This window comes from Hylobates moloch, unplaced genomic scaffold (assembly GCF_009828535.3).
Source record: "Hylobates moloch isolate HMO894 unplaced genomic scaffold, HMol_V3 SCAFFOLD_21, whole genome shotgun sequence".
Classification (NCBI taxonomy): domain Eukaryota; kingdom Metazoa; phylum Chordata; class Mammalia; order Primates; family Hylobatidae; genus Hylobates; species Hylobates moloch.
In genome coordinates this window covers 43,761,619-43,778,720 of record NW_026652296.1, presented here as the reverse complement: position 1 = coordinate 43,778,720, position 17,102 = coordinate 43,761,619, and the positions used below count along the sequence as shown (strand labels likewise).

General features: G+C 44.5%; 1 protein-coding gene across 1 annotated transcript in view; it reads left to right on the top strand.

The window, feature by feature from the left end:
• Window positions 1-17,102, top strand: part of PCSK2 (proprotein convertase subtilisin/kexin type 2) — a 262,157-nt gene that overhangs the window by 233,523 nt on the left and 11,532 nt on the right. The window contains exon 11 of the mRNA XM_032142938.2: window positions 3,328-3,555. Within this exon, the coding sequence (XP_031998829.1) occupies window positions 3,328-3,555 (228 nt within the window). The remainder of the gene's footprint in view (window positions 1-3,327; window positions 3,556-17,102) is intronic.

Here is a 17,102-nt window from a genome sequence, read left to right as displayed (position 1 = left end):
TGCTGACCCCTGGACCCAAGTTTCTCAAATTTCCTGATGATCAGAATCCTGGAGTGCTTGTTAAAAACACAGATACCCTAAGCCCACTGGAGATCCATAGAATCAGAATCTCCAGGGGAGCCCCTGGAAAGTTGTATTTTTCACCAGCACCCCCACCCCGACTGGTGCTGTCCAGGAAGTTAGGAAGCTCTCCCCTGAACGAGGTTTGCTGCATACTGAAAATACTGAATGTTTTGAGGAATCCATGGAATCAAAACCTCTGAGGCTGGACATCATTTTTTTTTAACCACCCCCAGATGATTCCAACCTGCAGACAAGGTTGAGAACCACTGTCCCAGACTGCCAATGTTCTCAAACATCACTGTACAGAAGAATCATTTGGGTTCAATGCAAATTCTCAGGCCCACAACCTCCAAGATGCTGATTCAGCAGAGTTGGAAATTCACATATGTCACTAATGGCCGTGACACAGAGGGATTGAGGATCACAGTGAGAACTCCTGACTAGGATAACACGGGGGCTCCACTGATGGCTGCCTCAGCATCCTGAGCTCCCCCTGTCATGACAGCCCTCACATTTTCAATACTCAGTTGTCCCTCTGTCTCCCGAGGCTATCAGCTTGTGGCGACAGGGACATCCGTCCGACATGCCCAGAGTTAGCACGATGCCTGAATGTGGTAGACACTCAACAGACATCCATAAAATCACTTCAGTGCGCAGTACCTTCTCATATATCTGCGTCTTATTTTCCCAATTCATATAAAACATTTGAGAACAGGGAAGAACATGTCACATTTCTTGTCCTACAGTCTCCAAAACAGTGACGTGTATATTGCAGATACTCCATAAATGTATTTTTTAATTATTTAATAACTATCACCTGTAATTCTTGGGCTGCTATGGTACAATTAAAGCAGGTTGATGAAATAAATACCTACTCTACAGAATATTGTAGTCTGTCAATTCCTAAATCGTTCAGAAGGGATACTAGAAGGAACCTGGTGTTACTCCTCAGACATATGCAAATAGCAGGTCAAACAGTGTCACAGACTCAATTACACTGGGGAGTGGACTATGCCCTGATTTATCTCAAAAGTGAAAAGTTCTTTCTCTGAAACATTATTTCTCTCTCACCCTCTCTCTCTCTTTCTAAAATGCACCCCATGAGAATAAATCTGTAGAGAAACATTTAAGGGAGCCCTTCTCCAGGCATCAGAAGTACAGCACACTTTTACGGCAAAGACGAGAAATGAGAAACGTGCTAGCCAGCCCTCTGGTCATTTAGTTCCTCATTTGTCAACACTTCTGAGATTAGTAAACTCAGAATCCCCTTCCAGCAAAACACTCAGTTTTTAGCCATAATCAATTTAAGGAACTTTTACGCCATTTTACATCATTTACACCATTTTACACCATTTACATCATTTTACACCATATGTCCAAGACGTGTTCTGAATCTCCTCAAATAAGCATTGACCTTCCTTGGAACTTGCTTCTTTTCTTTTTTTCTTCTTTTTTTTAATTATGCTTTTAAGTTCTAGGGTACATGTGCACAATGTGCAGGTTTGTTACATATGTATACATGTGCCGTGTTGGTCTGCTGCACCCATTAACTCATCATTTACATGAGGTATTTCTCCTAATGCTATCCCTCCCCCATTCCGCCACCCCACGGCAGGCCCCGGTGTGTGATGTTCCCCTCCCTGTGTCCAAGTGTGGAACTTGCTTCTTAATAGAAGAAGGTCTGCATTCAAGAGCACATGGATCATTTGAACTCTTGGTTCTGATTCAGATCTTCCAACCAATGAACTTTGCATATGTTAAAATTTTATCAAATGAGTTATGTTGCTCCTGGTCCTTTGAATTGTTCGACTTCTGAAGAGAACTGTAGTGCAAGGTTTTGCCAACTTTTTGACCAGAACCCTCAGTGAGTAATAAGTTTTGCACTGCAGCTCAGCACACACACACACCTACCCTCCAACTATTTCATGAAAAAATAGCTTCCTGTACTATGTGCAGTGCACACTGCTATTCTTTTCTATTTTGTTCCATTCATTTTTTAAAATAATAACACCAACCATTAAATCACTGGTTCTCAACATTGGCTGCCTGTTGGAATGGTCTGAGAAGTTTTAACAGTTTCCAATGCCTGGGTCTCACTCCCAGAGATTCTGATTTACTTGGTCGGGGGTGAGGCCCTAGCCGTGAGATTTTCAATGCCCCTAGGAGAAAATTTTCATGTGCAGTCCAGATAGACAACCTGTGCGATAACCTGGCCCAAAAACAAATCTTGATTTGCAATTTGAAAAGCATAGACAATGAGTAGTAATAGACACTAATTTCCAAAAACAATAACATTTACGAGAAGACTAGTTTATTCACTGAACAAACAATGTGCCAAGGACCATCCTGGACACTAAGGATATAAATATGCTGAATATAATTTCTCTACCCTTGAAGAACTGGTACCCTCCTTTTCAAAAATGGAGCACACCCACGTGCCAGTTCCCAGATGAAGGGACAGCAAGACCAGCACTCAGAAGCTCCCTGTATCCTCTTCCAGTCACTGCCCCACGAGACTGACCACTAATACGACCTCCAACAGCATAGATTAGTCATTCTTGTTTTCATATTTTAAACAGATGGAATCATACTTTATGTTCTCTTTTCTGCCTGGCTTCTTTAGGCCAACATGGTTTTGTGAGATTTTTCCATATTGTTCAGAGTACCTGGAGTTCATTCATTCTCACTCCTGTATAGTACCCCACATTCTGTAAGTTACACCTTAATTAGTTTACTCACTCTTTTTTGGATGGCATGTAGGGGTTTCACAGTTCGGGGCAAGGAGCATTCTTGTACACAGGTCTGGTGAATATGTACACATTTGGTCAGGTATATGCCTAAGAAAAGAATTTCCAGGCCATAGCTTAAGCTTAACTTTAGAAGATACAGCCAAACAGTTTTCCAGTTTGGTTGGAATTACTTGTACACTCATCCACAAAGTACATGTGTTCCAGTTGCTCCACATCTTCAACACTTAACATTGTCAGTTTTTTTCATTTTAGCCATTCCGGTGTGTGTGTTAGAATAGACTTTTGAAATCAATTTATTTAAGCAAGAAAAGCAAGAATATTTCTTTAATTGACTTATATAATGGTTCTGAATAGTGCATGGACACCCTCCCTTGAATTTGAGAGCTCACAGAGATTCCAAAATCTTATGAGAGGTCTGTGTCCTGAGTGATATTTCTCTTAATCATTGTGCCTCTCTCCCTCTCTCACCTTGCCTTTTGCCCTTGCCCTCTTGCTCTCTGCTTCCTGTATCCAGCCTGGGTCTGACCTGGCGGGACATGCAGCATCTGACTGTGCTCACCTCCAAACGGAACCAGCTTCACGACGAGGTCCATCAGTGGCGGCGCAATGGGGTCGGCCTGGAATTTAATCACCTCTTTGGCTACGGGGTCCTTGATGCAGGCGCCATGGTGAAAATGGCTAAAGACTGGAAAACCGTGCCTGAGAGATTCCACTGTGTGGGAGGCTCCACGCAGGACCCTGAGTAAGTGGGGGCAGTGGTCCATCTGCTGCATGTGGAAAGTGCCCCTGAGATGGCTCCATCGCGCTGGCGTAATATCACATTCCCTCTTCATGTTTGGGTCAACTATATTTTTTGTTTGTTTGTTTTTTTGAGACAAGGCCTCACTTTGTCACCCAGGCTGGAGTACAGTGGCATGATCACAGCTCACTGCAGCCTTGAACTCCTGGTCTCAATAATCCTCCTGCCTCAGACTTCCAAGTAGCTAGGGCCACAGGCGTGCGCCACCACACCCGGCTAATTTTTTTTTATTTTTTGTAGAGACAAAGCCTCACTATGTTGTCCAAGCTGGTCTCAAACTCCTGGGTTCAAGTGATCCTTCTGCCCTGGCCTCCCAAAGTACTGGGATTACAGGTGTGAGCCACAATCCTCAGCCTGGATTTGACTCAGGGACAACCAGCTTCCAAGCAAAGCTGCAGGTTTGCATAAATCCAGGAGGCACCATTTACATAGAACACAGAACCCCTGCTTTTGGTTGTGAGCCTTAATTGTTTCAGTGATGTATGCCATTATTTCTAAGGGCACAAATCAACCACTATAAGCATCACTCAGCTCAATAAGGAGAACATGACCAACATCCCCAAAGGCCCCCCGTGACCACTGCCATTAACATCCCCATGCCAGCGTAGCCATATTCTTACTTCTAACTCCATAGCTTAATTTGCCTGTTCCACACTTACTAGAATCATACACTATGTCCTGTTTTACAACTAGATTATTTCGCTTGGAGTTACGTTTGTGAGATCCAATCATGTTTAATGTGTACTTATAGCTTTTACTCATTGCTGAAGAGTGTTCCAGTGTATGACTATAACACAATTTATTTATTCATTCTACCTGTGGGACAATCTAAGGACTTGATTTTCCTCTGAGCGAGGTGGATTTTGCCACTTGGAGGGATTTGTGTAAGGGGTTCCCTACACAGAAACCACAGCGTTAGTCAACTGCACCCACTTCCCTTCCAACTGCCCCACCTTGGCAAGTGGATTGGTCAGTAAGGATACTTCTTAATTTCTCTCTGTCCTCCTTGATGCATTACTAAAATGGAGATGGTAATTTTTATTATTATCACTGAGGTATTATTTACGTATCATCAAATACACAGAACTTAAGTGTATCATTCGAGTGTCGATAAATGTATACACCCTGGTAACTACCACTGAATCAAGAGATGAGACATTCCATCAACCCAGGAAGATTCCTCATACCTGCTTCCAGCTCGTCCACACACTCCACAGGCACCCTTTGTTTTTGCTTCTTTCTCTGTAGATTCGTTTCACCAGTTTTCAGACTGGACTGTGTCCAGTTTCTTTTTCTCAGCATGAGGCTTGTGAGATTCGTCCAGGTCACCGTGTGTAGCTGTAGCTCATTCATTCTCATTCTATCTTGAGAATACACCTCCGTGGCTTACATCATTTAAATAGTGGTAAAATTCATTCCCTGCCAGGGCCAGATTTCTGAGGACGATCAAGCCTGGCCGGAGTCCAACCCCTCGCAGGCTTTATCCTCCTCGCCACTCTTCATTGGTCCTAGACTCACTGCATCTCTTCTACTCAGTTACCCAGACCTGAATTCTGATCTTGACTTCACCAACTTAGACATTACTTTTGACATTTCTGACCCTCTGCTTTAGCAATTCTCAACCTTTGTGCCCCTCTCCCTTTGAGAGCATGGTGATGTCTATGGGCCCCATCTCAGTCTAATGTTTTCCAAATTCATTAGATAAAATACACGGGATTGCAAAGGAAAGCAATTATGTTGAAACCAATTAGAAAACAAATTCATGCTGAAATATATGTCCCCTTGTCAGCACATTAAGTAAAAAGCCCTAGTGGCAAGTCTAATGGCCACAGTAATTTCAGAGCAGCAGTGATGACTAATTGCTGCTGCAAGATCCATGCAGTGGCTGTGGTGGGACATGATAATCTGCCAGCTCTTTGACGATAAAGTCTGAGGAGGAGCTAATGCCACTCTGCTTTGTGGCCTGCATTCGTAATCGAAAGAGAAGAAAAGTTTCTGTTATAATCTAGTGAAAATTAAGATGTGGGGTTTTTTCCATTGAAATTACTAGACCCTCTGAATTCTATACTAATGGGCCCAAAAATAAGAGACTTTTTTCTCTTTCCTCACCAGTACAATGGAGCTAATATCTTTCCTCCGCATGCTGCTGGGAGACTTTAGCAACACACAGGTCTACAGCAGGCACACAGTAAATGTAACGTTGCCTCTCCTTCTCATTCATGACTAGATGTGAACACTTCTAGCTCACACCTGTAGAATAAAAAAGATAGTAATCTCCTAGAATTTTTGGTGAAATAATTGTCTGATTTTTATGCAAATTCCAAATCATGTATCCTTTCAGCCTAAAATATCCTCCAATGGACAAGCTTGTGCCCTGGGATGCCCATTCTCCCATGGGCCAGCAGCCTGCCATAGACAGGCAGCCTACCATAGGTGAGCATCCTCCCATGGGCCAGTGTCCTCCCGTAGACGGGCAGCCCACCATAGGTGAGCATCCTCCCACAGGCCAGCATCCTGCCGTAGACAGGCAGCCCACCATAGGCCATCATCCTCCCACAGGCCAGCGTCCTGCTGTAGACGGGCAGCCAACCATAGGCCAGCATCCTCCCACGGGCCAGCATCCTGCTGTAGACGGGCAGCCCGCCATAGGCCAACATCCTCCCACAGGCCAGCGTCCTGCTGTAGACGGGCAGCCTACCGTAGGTCAGCACCCTCCCACGGGCCAGTGTCCTCCCGTAGAAGAGCAGCCCACCATAGGTCAACATCCTCCCATGGACCAGCATCCTGCTATAAATGGGCAGCCCACCATAGGTGAGCATCCTCTACCGGCCAGTGTCCTCTCTTAGATGGGCAGCCCACCATAGGTCAGCATCCTCCCACAGGCCAGCATCCTCCCATGGACAAGCATCTTCCCATGAGTGAGCAACCTCATTGTTTACTCATTGAGCCCCTAGAAAGTGGCACCAAGTGGATTACTGCCAAGCTGAGTATTTTTTTCCATGAAACAGTCCATGATTTAAGAAGGCCTCACTCTAATCAGCACCACATGGAAAAAATAAAGCTTCAGCCCAAGCCCTATAATAATCTACAAACACAGAGCTGCCCAAGTCCCTAGTGATGTTATAAATGTCCTATAATAAAAATAGCTACTCTGCACAGTTCCTCACCATTTTCCAAACTGCTGTGTCCACACATCATTTCTGTCCACTGCCGTATCCCTCCTTTTGGCAAGACAGACTTCTCTGAGCTCTAAACAAGTTGATTGACACAGTCAAGGCCACAGAGGCTGTAAGTGTAAGTGAAGACTGGAAGTCACTTTTATTGAGTGCCAACTGCATGCTATGTGCTTTCATATATAATAGGTGGCTTCACAGCCACCCTATTGTTGAGGGTGTGCCTTACACTCACACAGTCCAGGTGGGAGCGGGAGTGAATATTTTGCAGCCTTAACAACAAACTGGTCCCATGCTGTGTGTCAGGGCGAAGCACCGACTAGATGTGGTATATGCTAGGCCCATTTGCATTACTGTATTTAATCCTTGTAAGCCCAGGAGGTGTGTCTTATCATTATTTCTTTTTATACACAAGGAAGCTGAGATCCAGAAAGGATAAAAAAAAAATGTGCTCAGAGTCACAAAGGGCGGAGCAGGACTTGAAGCAAAGCCCATCTAAACCCAAACCCCAGGCTGTTTTCACTACATGACCTTGACCTTAATCAGCTCCCATGCACACAGGTCCTACATTAGGCCATATGTGAGAGCAGCCCTGCTGTGAGCTCACAGTGCCATTACTGATAAGACAAGGTTGGGAAAGGTCAAGGGCATGCCAAATGTCATCCAGCTACTAAGCAGCCAAACTGGGATCTGAGCCCAGTCACTTTGACCCCTCACGGTGGGCTCTCAGGTATCTCAGTGACTCCCCCTGGAGAAGGTGAGGCTTGGCTGGGGGAGGGAGTTTCAGTAAACATTCCCCTGGGGATTCTGAAACACCACCTAGTGGGTGCTCCCATCTCCCAAACCCCATCACTGGCATTCCAGAGGCCCTGTCACTGGTCTACAATGCCAAGGTCTACAGTGTCTTTTGGGAATGAACAAAGAGACAAGACTGGGAACCACTGTCCAAATGGGGGATTTAAGGCTAAACCTTACTCATCATAACTAACTTTACCCAAAGTCAACATTAAATGGGCCTTGACAAGTGTTTCCCTTGTTAGAGTTCAGAATAATTTCTTTAGAAATTTGGAAGTGCAGTGACTTTCTGCAGTGGTGAAAATGTTCTGCACGGTCCAATACAATAGCTTGTGGCTACTGAGTGCTAGAAAGAAAGTGGATGACTGTGATTAAGAAACAAAAGTTTTCATTTTATTTCATTCTAATTAATTTAAATTTAAATAGCAACATGTGGCTAGTGGCTACCATCTTGGACAGCCATGTCTAAGGCACATCTGGTAGTTACATCTTAGCAGGAGGGATGCTGAATTGTGCAAACTGAATGGGAAGTGGAGATGTAATAACATAAACTCTATGAAGGGGTGTCAAGAAGATGAGACTGCAAGAAAGGCTTACTGGTCCATTTTATAGCCTCATGCCTTCTGCCAGCATGACATCCAATTGCAGCATCCTGGAAGCCTAAAGGCAGCCTTGGGAGGATGCTAGTAAGAACTGCTGCTAAGAACTTCTCTCGGAAAGTCACTGGGATAGCACTTTACTTCCACTATCTCATTTAATTACAGGAGGTTGGCATCCCTAGTCTTAATTTAGGTGAGAAAACAGGGTCAGACAAATAAAGCAAATGGCCTTAACTCCAATGTCCTTATCCATTCCACAAGGCCCTGGGGCCTGGTACCGCATTCCCTTATTGCAAAAGTAGAAAGACTTACGATGTCTGTTCCTTTACAGACACTCTGCAAGCAGTGGCTGGGGGCTGGAATGTCCCTCACAGGCAGTGCAACTGGCACAATATCTACATTTAGTTGCATATAAGCAATATTTACAATTAACAAAAAGGCGGCACCATTGCAGTATTTAGGGGAAAAGTTAGCTTGGAATACACTGCGGCCCTCTTAGTCAAGCTACGTGTCAATACCAGGCTTTATTTTCTGAGATTGCACTGGATAAGCAGGACAGACCTCTAATGATCGTCAAGCACCATGTGATTATGAGAGAGGGCAGGAGGGGAGCACCGCAGGAGAGAAGGAGAGAGAGGGAATGAGGGTATATGCTGAGATGAATGGCAGTTTATCTCCCAGTTTCTGAATATGCTTAGCATTCCATCATAATCTGCATACATGTGGAATTTAAGGCCAGAGGCAACACTGGAAATAATGTTGTCCAAGTCCCTGTAAGGAATCTGAGGTCTGGAGACGTGATCATCCCAACATCTCACAACTATCCAGGAACTTTATGCAAGATCAATGCAGTGTTTTCAATGAAGAGAAATGGGAGAGCACCACATTTCAGCACTAACTCAGTTGGGCCCTCCCAAAGGACTGGGCCCTCATCTGTCGTATTCACTGGTGTACCCCTAGTGCCTACAATAGTACCGGGCATTTAATAGACAGGTGATAAATATTTTTTAAATGAATGAGGGAATGAAAATATTCAGCCAGCATCAGCTGGACACAAGGGAAATGTCTGGCTGGTGGCAATAGGACCGGAGGGCCAGCAAGGCAAACGTGGGAAGGAGGTTCTGCCTTGGTTGGAAGGGCTCTGCCTCCTCTCACTGCCCTCCGGTCCCTCGTCCACCCCCACACCGGAACTTATTATCAGATGCAGATGAGTTAGGTCTAGGGCAAATACACTTGTCGAAGAATGCAGAGGCTACACAGGGAGATTTGGAGAGCAGCCCCAGGGCTGGCTGTGCCACTTGGCAGAAGAGGCCCTTATGACCACGAAGCACACTCGTGGAGCGGTGGGGTAGAGGAATCAACTGCCGTGGCAATCGCCGCTCTCCATAATGTGCAGGGCTGCACAGAAACAGCTTCCAAGGTAGAGTGAGTGGTGATTGTCAGGTTTGTGGGTTTCCTCGGCATTAATCTTCCCAGAGATGGAGTCAATTTGAAAAGCAATTTTCTAAAGAGGCTTTATCAAGAGAGTCAGTGAAGGATGCTCAGCTACAATCAAAGGGGAAAATACACCTGGCTGTGACCAGCTGCACCAGCTGTGTGTGGAATGAGTGGAGCCAGCCCAGGCTGGCCCCATCAGCCAGCTCGGAGTGACCTGTCCAACACAGCTGCCCCAGCCCCTCTGGGCACTCTGAGGGGACTGTTCACTGAGCTCCTTTAAGGCTGTGCCAGAATATGTGATCTGGCTCTGAAGTTTAAGTGAATTTGGAAATCAGTGTTAAAACCTGGTATCAATGCTGGACGCAGCATGGGAGTGAGAGGTCAGGTGTGCTCGGCCCTGTGCCACCTGGGGGACTGTGGACCAGCACTCCCGAGCTGCAGAGGCTTCCTGCACAAGTTCATGCCCACCTGACTCTGCTACAGGGGGAGGAGAAAACCTCACCATGGCCACCTGCTGAATGTCCTCATGTGACTGCCACAAAAGCAGGCATCTTGGGCACTTGAGAAAGAGTGGCTGTCATTGTTACTATTATGATTGTTCTATGGAAACAATCACAGCTTTATAACTTTTTTTTTTTTTGAGACAGAGTCTTACTCTGTCACCCAGGCTGGAGTGCAGTGGCACGATCTTGGCTCACTGCAACCTCCACTGCCCAGGTTCAAGCGATTCTCCTGCCTCAGCCTCCTGAGTAGCTGGGACTACAGGCACCCACCGCCACACTCGGCTAATTTTTGTATTTTTAGTAGAGCCGGGGTTTCACCATGTTGGCCAGGCTGGTGTTGAACTCCTGACTTCAGGTGATCCACCTGCCTTGGCCTCCCAAAGTGTTGGGATTTCAGGCATGAGTCACCACACCAGGCCACAGCTTCATAACTTTATCATACAGTTGAAGATTCATAACACAAGAAGCATTCCCCAGGGCCTCCTGGGAAGCAACACCTATTTCTTGACACAAGGCAGTTTAAACACTTACTTGCAACGATATGCAATAAAATAAAGATACAAGCCACCCCCACACCACCAAGTTTGTCTTTTATAGGACTTGAACACTAGGCTTTTGCACATATCATCTCTAATAGGTCAAAGAAGAACTCTTTTTTTTTTTTTTTTTGAGATTGAGTCTTGCTGTGTTGCCCAGGCTGGAGTGCAGTAGCGTGATCTCAGCTCACTGCAACCTCCGCCTCCCACGTTCAAGCGATTCTCCTGCCTCAACCTCCTGAGTAGCTGGGATTACAGGTACACACCACCATGCCTGACTAATTTTTGTATTTTTAGTAGAGACACGGTTTCTCCATGTTGATCAGGCTGGTCTTGAACTCCTGACCTCATGATCCGCCCGCCTCGGCCTCCCAAAGTGCTGGGATTACAGGCGTGAGCCACCGCGCCCGACCTAAGAACTCTTAAACCTCCAGAAAGCATGCTTCATTTTCTGCAGCAAATGAGCTGCAGACCATGGCCTGGAAACTAACACCCTGTGACTATTTAAGATATTTCTGCAGAGCCTCTTTTTGTTCCACCACCAACCTCTTCCTATTTAACCTTCTTATAAATTGACAATTCCTGAGCATATATCTCCTTTTTGCTTTAAAATAAGAATGTTTTATTCCTTTTCTTCTCATAAAAGCAATACATGGCCACTGTAAGAAAATCAGAAAACACGAGTGAGCAAAAAAAGAGAGAAATAAGAAACATCGTGAAAATACCGTTCCTAGGCTCTCCCAGTGCCACAATGCCAGCCAAAAACCTGACCTGTGAGGGGAGAATGGTGTTCTTTCTCCACCAAGTTCGCTGCCTCTGGAATTCACAGCATGCTTTTAATTTAATTGCATAGTAACTTAACATTCTCAGAAGAGTCCAGCCACATGTCTCCTCTCTTAGGGGACCCAGCTCCTGTGCAGGAAGCAGTTCACATGGCAGGGCAGGATCGGGGAGTTTTTCTAGCTGGCAGTCTCTCCGTGGTGCTAAAAAAGCCAGATTCCCCAACCAACATGAAAAGAATTGTTCTAGTGCTGGGATGATCTCTTATGATGGAAGGAGAGAAATATAGATTGGACCAAACCTGAGATGACCTTCAGGCACACCATGGCTAAGGGGGTTTCGGTAGATGGTGACAGTGCCTCTCATTCAGGTCCCCTTCACTGGGCTATGCACCACCCCAGCTGCTGTGGGCATTGGCTGCTAACTGTGGTCTTCTGCCCGTGTCTCTGAAGAATGACCCTCAGGAGCTATGGAAATCTGGCTGAAATAAGAATACATAAAACCCACGCTCCTGCCCCCAAGCGGGACAACTGTGTGGTGGCGTTGATGCTCCAAAGCCAGCATGGCCTGTGAGCCCCAGGCACACCCCAGTGTCCAAGGCTTTTAGGAAAATGTGTGATTCTTAACACAAGTTTGTGTGTTTGTCCCTACTCCCACCTGTCTTTTGGCTTTCCAAGGTGCATGGAATATGTCTTTCAGTTTCCCTCCATCTCTCCCTTGCACCCTCTATCATGAATGTACACCACTCACTCTCAAATAAGACCTTTAGCCTGGACAATCGGTGGCCTGTGTTCTAGTTTCCCCTTCTCGGCCTCGCTGTCATTTTCCCTCCCTTGGTCTTAGTCACTAAGGCCTTCCCCATGAGCATGGGGCTCCTGGGAGAAACAGATATGACAGCTGCCATGGAAGATTCACACAGACAGGAACACACCAGCCCTTGCTGTTCTACCAGTGAGGCTCCTCCTTGGGACTCAAATTCCAGGCTCCTCTGCCATGCCCTTAATATCAAAGTGGTCCCCAGCCTAGAACTATCTTTACAGTAATTTCTTAAGGGCTTTTTAAAGAAAGAAAAAGAAGTGAGAGTGACTGAGCCCACAGATGGAATGAGGCCCATATTCTGTATACCAACGATGACATGAATATAGTCAATAGGCCTCAGACACTGTGCAGAGGGATGTGGTAATCAGTTTCCAATTGCTCTTCTCTAGAGACAGATAACACCTGTTTTAGGTTGGGTTGCCTGGAAGCAGAGCCTGAGACTGGGTTTGAGTACATGTGGTTTATTGAGGGAGGGCTTTTCAGGGAGAACTGTAAGACAGTGAGGGATTTGGGAGGGGCAGAAGTAGCCAAGAAAGGATGTGGAACTAGGTATGTGCACGTGGCCTGATCCACGGGGGGCTTTGGAGCATCAACGCCACCACACAGTTGTCCCGCTTGGGGGCAGGAGCACTGGTTTTATGTATTCTTATTTCAGCCAGGTTTCCATAGCTCCTGAGGGTGATTCTTCAGAGACCCAGGCAGAAGACCACAGTTAGCAGCCAATGCCCACAGCAGCTGGGGTGGTGCACAGCCCAGGGGAGGGGATCTGAACAAGCACTATCACCATCTACCAAAACACCCTTAGCTATGGTATGCCTGAAGGTCATCTCAGGTTTAGTCTAATCCATATTTCTCTCCTTCCATCATAAGAGGTCATCCCAGCACTAGAACAACTCTTTTCACGTAGTGAAGGACCTTATAGTTAATTCACAGGAACTTCGTGTATGGTGGGCTGTGGTCTTATTTCTAGCAAAAGTGGCTGTTTCACCTCTGATTCTTAGCCAATTGAAGAAATATTTTCAGTTTTCCACAAGGGAAGCAACGCCATTTTTCTGCCAGAGTTTCTACAAATTGACTTGTAAAGGGTCTATCACTATGACTCCAGTCCACGAGGGTCCTGGGTGCAAATTGGGACAGAAAACAAATTTTCTTAGAATTCAGCTGTTGTTCTGAATTCTTAAGATAATAGTGACTACTGCACTTGACAAACGATAAGTGATGTTTTATAATATCTATAATGATTGCCACTCAGTTACAGTCTTTGGTTGTTGGCTTGTGAATTTCCTTCTTGAAACTTTTCAAGAAGCCCTAGACTACAGGGTAGAAAAGAGAGCTCAAATTCAACACAGAACTCAGAGCCAGGGTCTCTCTTCCTGTTATCATTCTCTGCTTCCTGCAACTGTGCTTCTCAAAGATTCCCAAAGCCCCTCTGGCTCAACTCTAGAAGGAAAGCCCGATTCTGGGCCTGACTGCTTGTCTGCATAGAAACCCTATAATAGAATGTGTCATTTCCCTCATACCTTGAGGTTCTGGATGAATATTTCAGAGACCTCCAGAGAGATGGCCAGAAAACCTGCAAAACAAAGCTGCAGTTTCCCCAACTGCTTTTCCTAGAGCCTGTGAGCCAGGAAAAAAACTGAATGCCCTTGAAACAGAAGGCCAAGAGACTCTCTGCCTGTTGTTGTTGTTCTTATCAGATTCAAATTCAACATACATAAACAATTTAGACCCGCACTGTCCAGTACAGAAGCAACCAGCCACACGTGGTTATATAATAACATATTAGATTAACTAAAATTGAATAAAATAAATTGAACATTCATTTCTGCACTCACATGATCTATGTTTCAATTGCTCACTAGCCACATGTAGCCAGTGGCTACCATACTAGAGATTATATATATAGAATATTTCCATCATCGTAGAGTGTCCATTGGCCAGTGGTGGTCTAGACATTTGTAAATATACTATGTATATGAGTATACATGTATATACACATATAGACACATTATATATATGTATATATATAATGTATATGTAGGATAATTTATCTTGCCAGCAACTGTTCAGGGCAGGCATTAATAGCTCAGATAGTGCAAATACTTGCCCACAACTGGACTTGTGCTCTGAGACTCTTTGTGCTACCCTACACAGCTGTCCACTGCTGGACTAGAGCCCAATCTTTAGTTATTTATCACCTTACCTGTTGTGTTTCTGATCTTGTGCTGAATAAATAGCACCTTCTTTGAGAAATCCACGTTATGGCCCTCATTACCCCGACCTCCAAAGTTGGCTTAATGCCTGCTTTCCACCAAATGGATGGTTTCCCCAGATCCTGGGAACAGAAAGACCACCCCCACCATCACTGGATCCCCATAGCTGATGGACACTCCATACATAATTCAGCATCAGTATCCAGGGGTGGGAGAGGGGAACACAGCAGTACTCCATGAAAACGTTTAAGTCTATATTTGTGAAGTTCCTCCAGAGAGTATTAATGAACTGCGCTGTATGTTTCAGCAAGCCCTCCCAGGTTCATGGCCTTGGTTCCTAGGGCAATGCAGAACCAAGGCTTGACTCCAATTGGGCGTGCGACCACTGTCTTTTTATAAATGTGCTTTACAAGATGTGTGTTTAAAAATATTTTATTTATACTCCAAAATAAAAGCCATGTTGAGGAAGGATTTTTTTTTAATTTTATTATTATTATACTTTAAGTTTTAGGGTACATGTGCATAACGTGCAGGTTTGTTACATATGCATACATGTGCCATGTTGGTGTGCTGCACCCATTAACTCATCATTTAGCATAAGGTATATCTCCTAATGCTATCCCTCCCCCCTCCCCCCACCCCACAACAGTCCCCGGTGTGTGATGTTCCCCTTCCTGTGTCCATGTGTTCTCATTGTTCAATTCCCACCTATGAGTGAGAACATGTGGTGTTTGGTTTTTTGTCCTTGCAATAGTTTGCTGAGAATGATGGTTTCCAGTTTCATCCATGTCCCTACAAAGGACATGAACTCATCATTTTTTATGGCTGCATAGTATTCCATGGTGTATATGTGCCACATTTTCTTAATCCAGTCTATCATTGTTGGACATTTAGGTTGGTTCCAAGTCTTTGCTATTGTGAATAGTGCCGCTGTAAACATACGTGTGCATGTGTCTTTATAGCAGCATGATTTATAATCTTTTGTGTATATACCTAGTAATGGGATGGCTGAGTCAAATGGTATTTCTAGTTCTAGATCCCTGAGGAATCGCCACACTGTCTTCCACAATGGTTGAACTAGTTTACAGTCCCACCAACAGTGTAAAATTGTTCCTATTTCTCCACATCCTCTCCAGCACCTGTTGTTTCCTGACTTTTTAATGATGGCCATTCTAACTGGTGTGAGATGGTATCTCATTGTGGTTTTGATTTGCATTTCTCTGATAGTCAGTGATGATGAGCATTTTTTCATGTGTTTTTTGGCTGCATAAATGTCTTCTTTTGAGAAGTGTCTGTTCATATCCTTTGCCCTCTTTTTGATGGGGTTGTTTGTTTTTTTCTTGTAAATTTGTTTGTGTTCATTGTAGATTCTGGATATTAGCCCTTTGTCAGATGAGTAGGTTGCAAAAATTTTCTCCCATTCTGTAGGTTGCCTGTTCACTCTGATGGTAGTTTCTTTTGCTGTGCAGAAGCTCTTTAGTTTAATTAGATCCCATTTGTCAATTTTGGCTTTTGTTGCCATTGCTTTTGGTGTTTTAGACATGAAGTCAGTCCTTGCCCATGCCTATGTCCTGAATGGTATTGCCTAGGTTTTCTTCTAGGGTTTTTATGGTTTTAGGTCTAACATTTAAGTCTTTAATCCATCTTGAATTAATTTTTGTATAAGGTGTAAGGAAGGGATCCAGTTTCAGCTTTCTACATATGGCTAGCCAGTTTTCCCAGCACCATTTATTAAATAGGGAATCCTTTCCTCACTGCTTGTTTTTGTCAGGTTTGTCAAAGATCAGATGGTTGTAGATGCGTGGTATTATTTCTGAGGGCTCTGTTCTGTTCCATTGGTCTATATCTCTGTTTTGGTACTAGTACCACGCTGTTTTGGTTACTGTAGCCTTGTAGTATAGTTTGAAGTCAGGTAGCGTGATGCCTCCAGCTTTGTTCTTTTGGCTTAGGATTGACTTGGCGATGTGGGCTCTTTTTTGGTTCCATATGAACTTTAAAGGAGTTTTTTCCAATTCTGTGAAGAAAGTCATTGGTAGCTTGATGGGGATGGCATTGAATCTATAAATTACTTTGGCCAGTATGGCCATTTTCAAGATATTGATTCTTCCTACCCATGAGCATGGAATGTTCTTCCATTTGTTTGTATCCTCTTTTATTTCATTGAGCAGTGGTTTGTAGTTCTCCTTGAAGAGGTCCTTCACATCCCTTGTAAGTTGGATTCCTAGGTATTTTATTCTCTTTGAAGCAATTGTGAATGGGAGTTCACTCATGATTTGGCTCTCTGTTTGTCTGTTATTGGTGTATAAGAATGCTTGTGATTTTTGTACATTGATTTTGTATCCTGAGATTTTGCTGAAGTTGCTTATCAGCTTGAGGAGATTTTGGGCTGAGATGATGGGGTTTTCTAGATATACAATCATGTCATCTGCAAACAGGGACAATTTGACTTCTTCTTTTCCTAATTGAATACCCTTTATTTCCTTCTCCTGCCTGATTGCCCTGGCCAGCACTTCCAACACTATGTTGAATAGGAGTGGTGAGAGAGGGCATCCCTGTCTTGTGCCCATTTTCAAAGGGAATGCTTCCAGTTTTTGCCCATTCAGTATGATATTGGCTGTGGGTTTGTCATAGATAG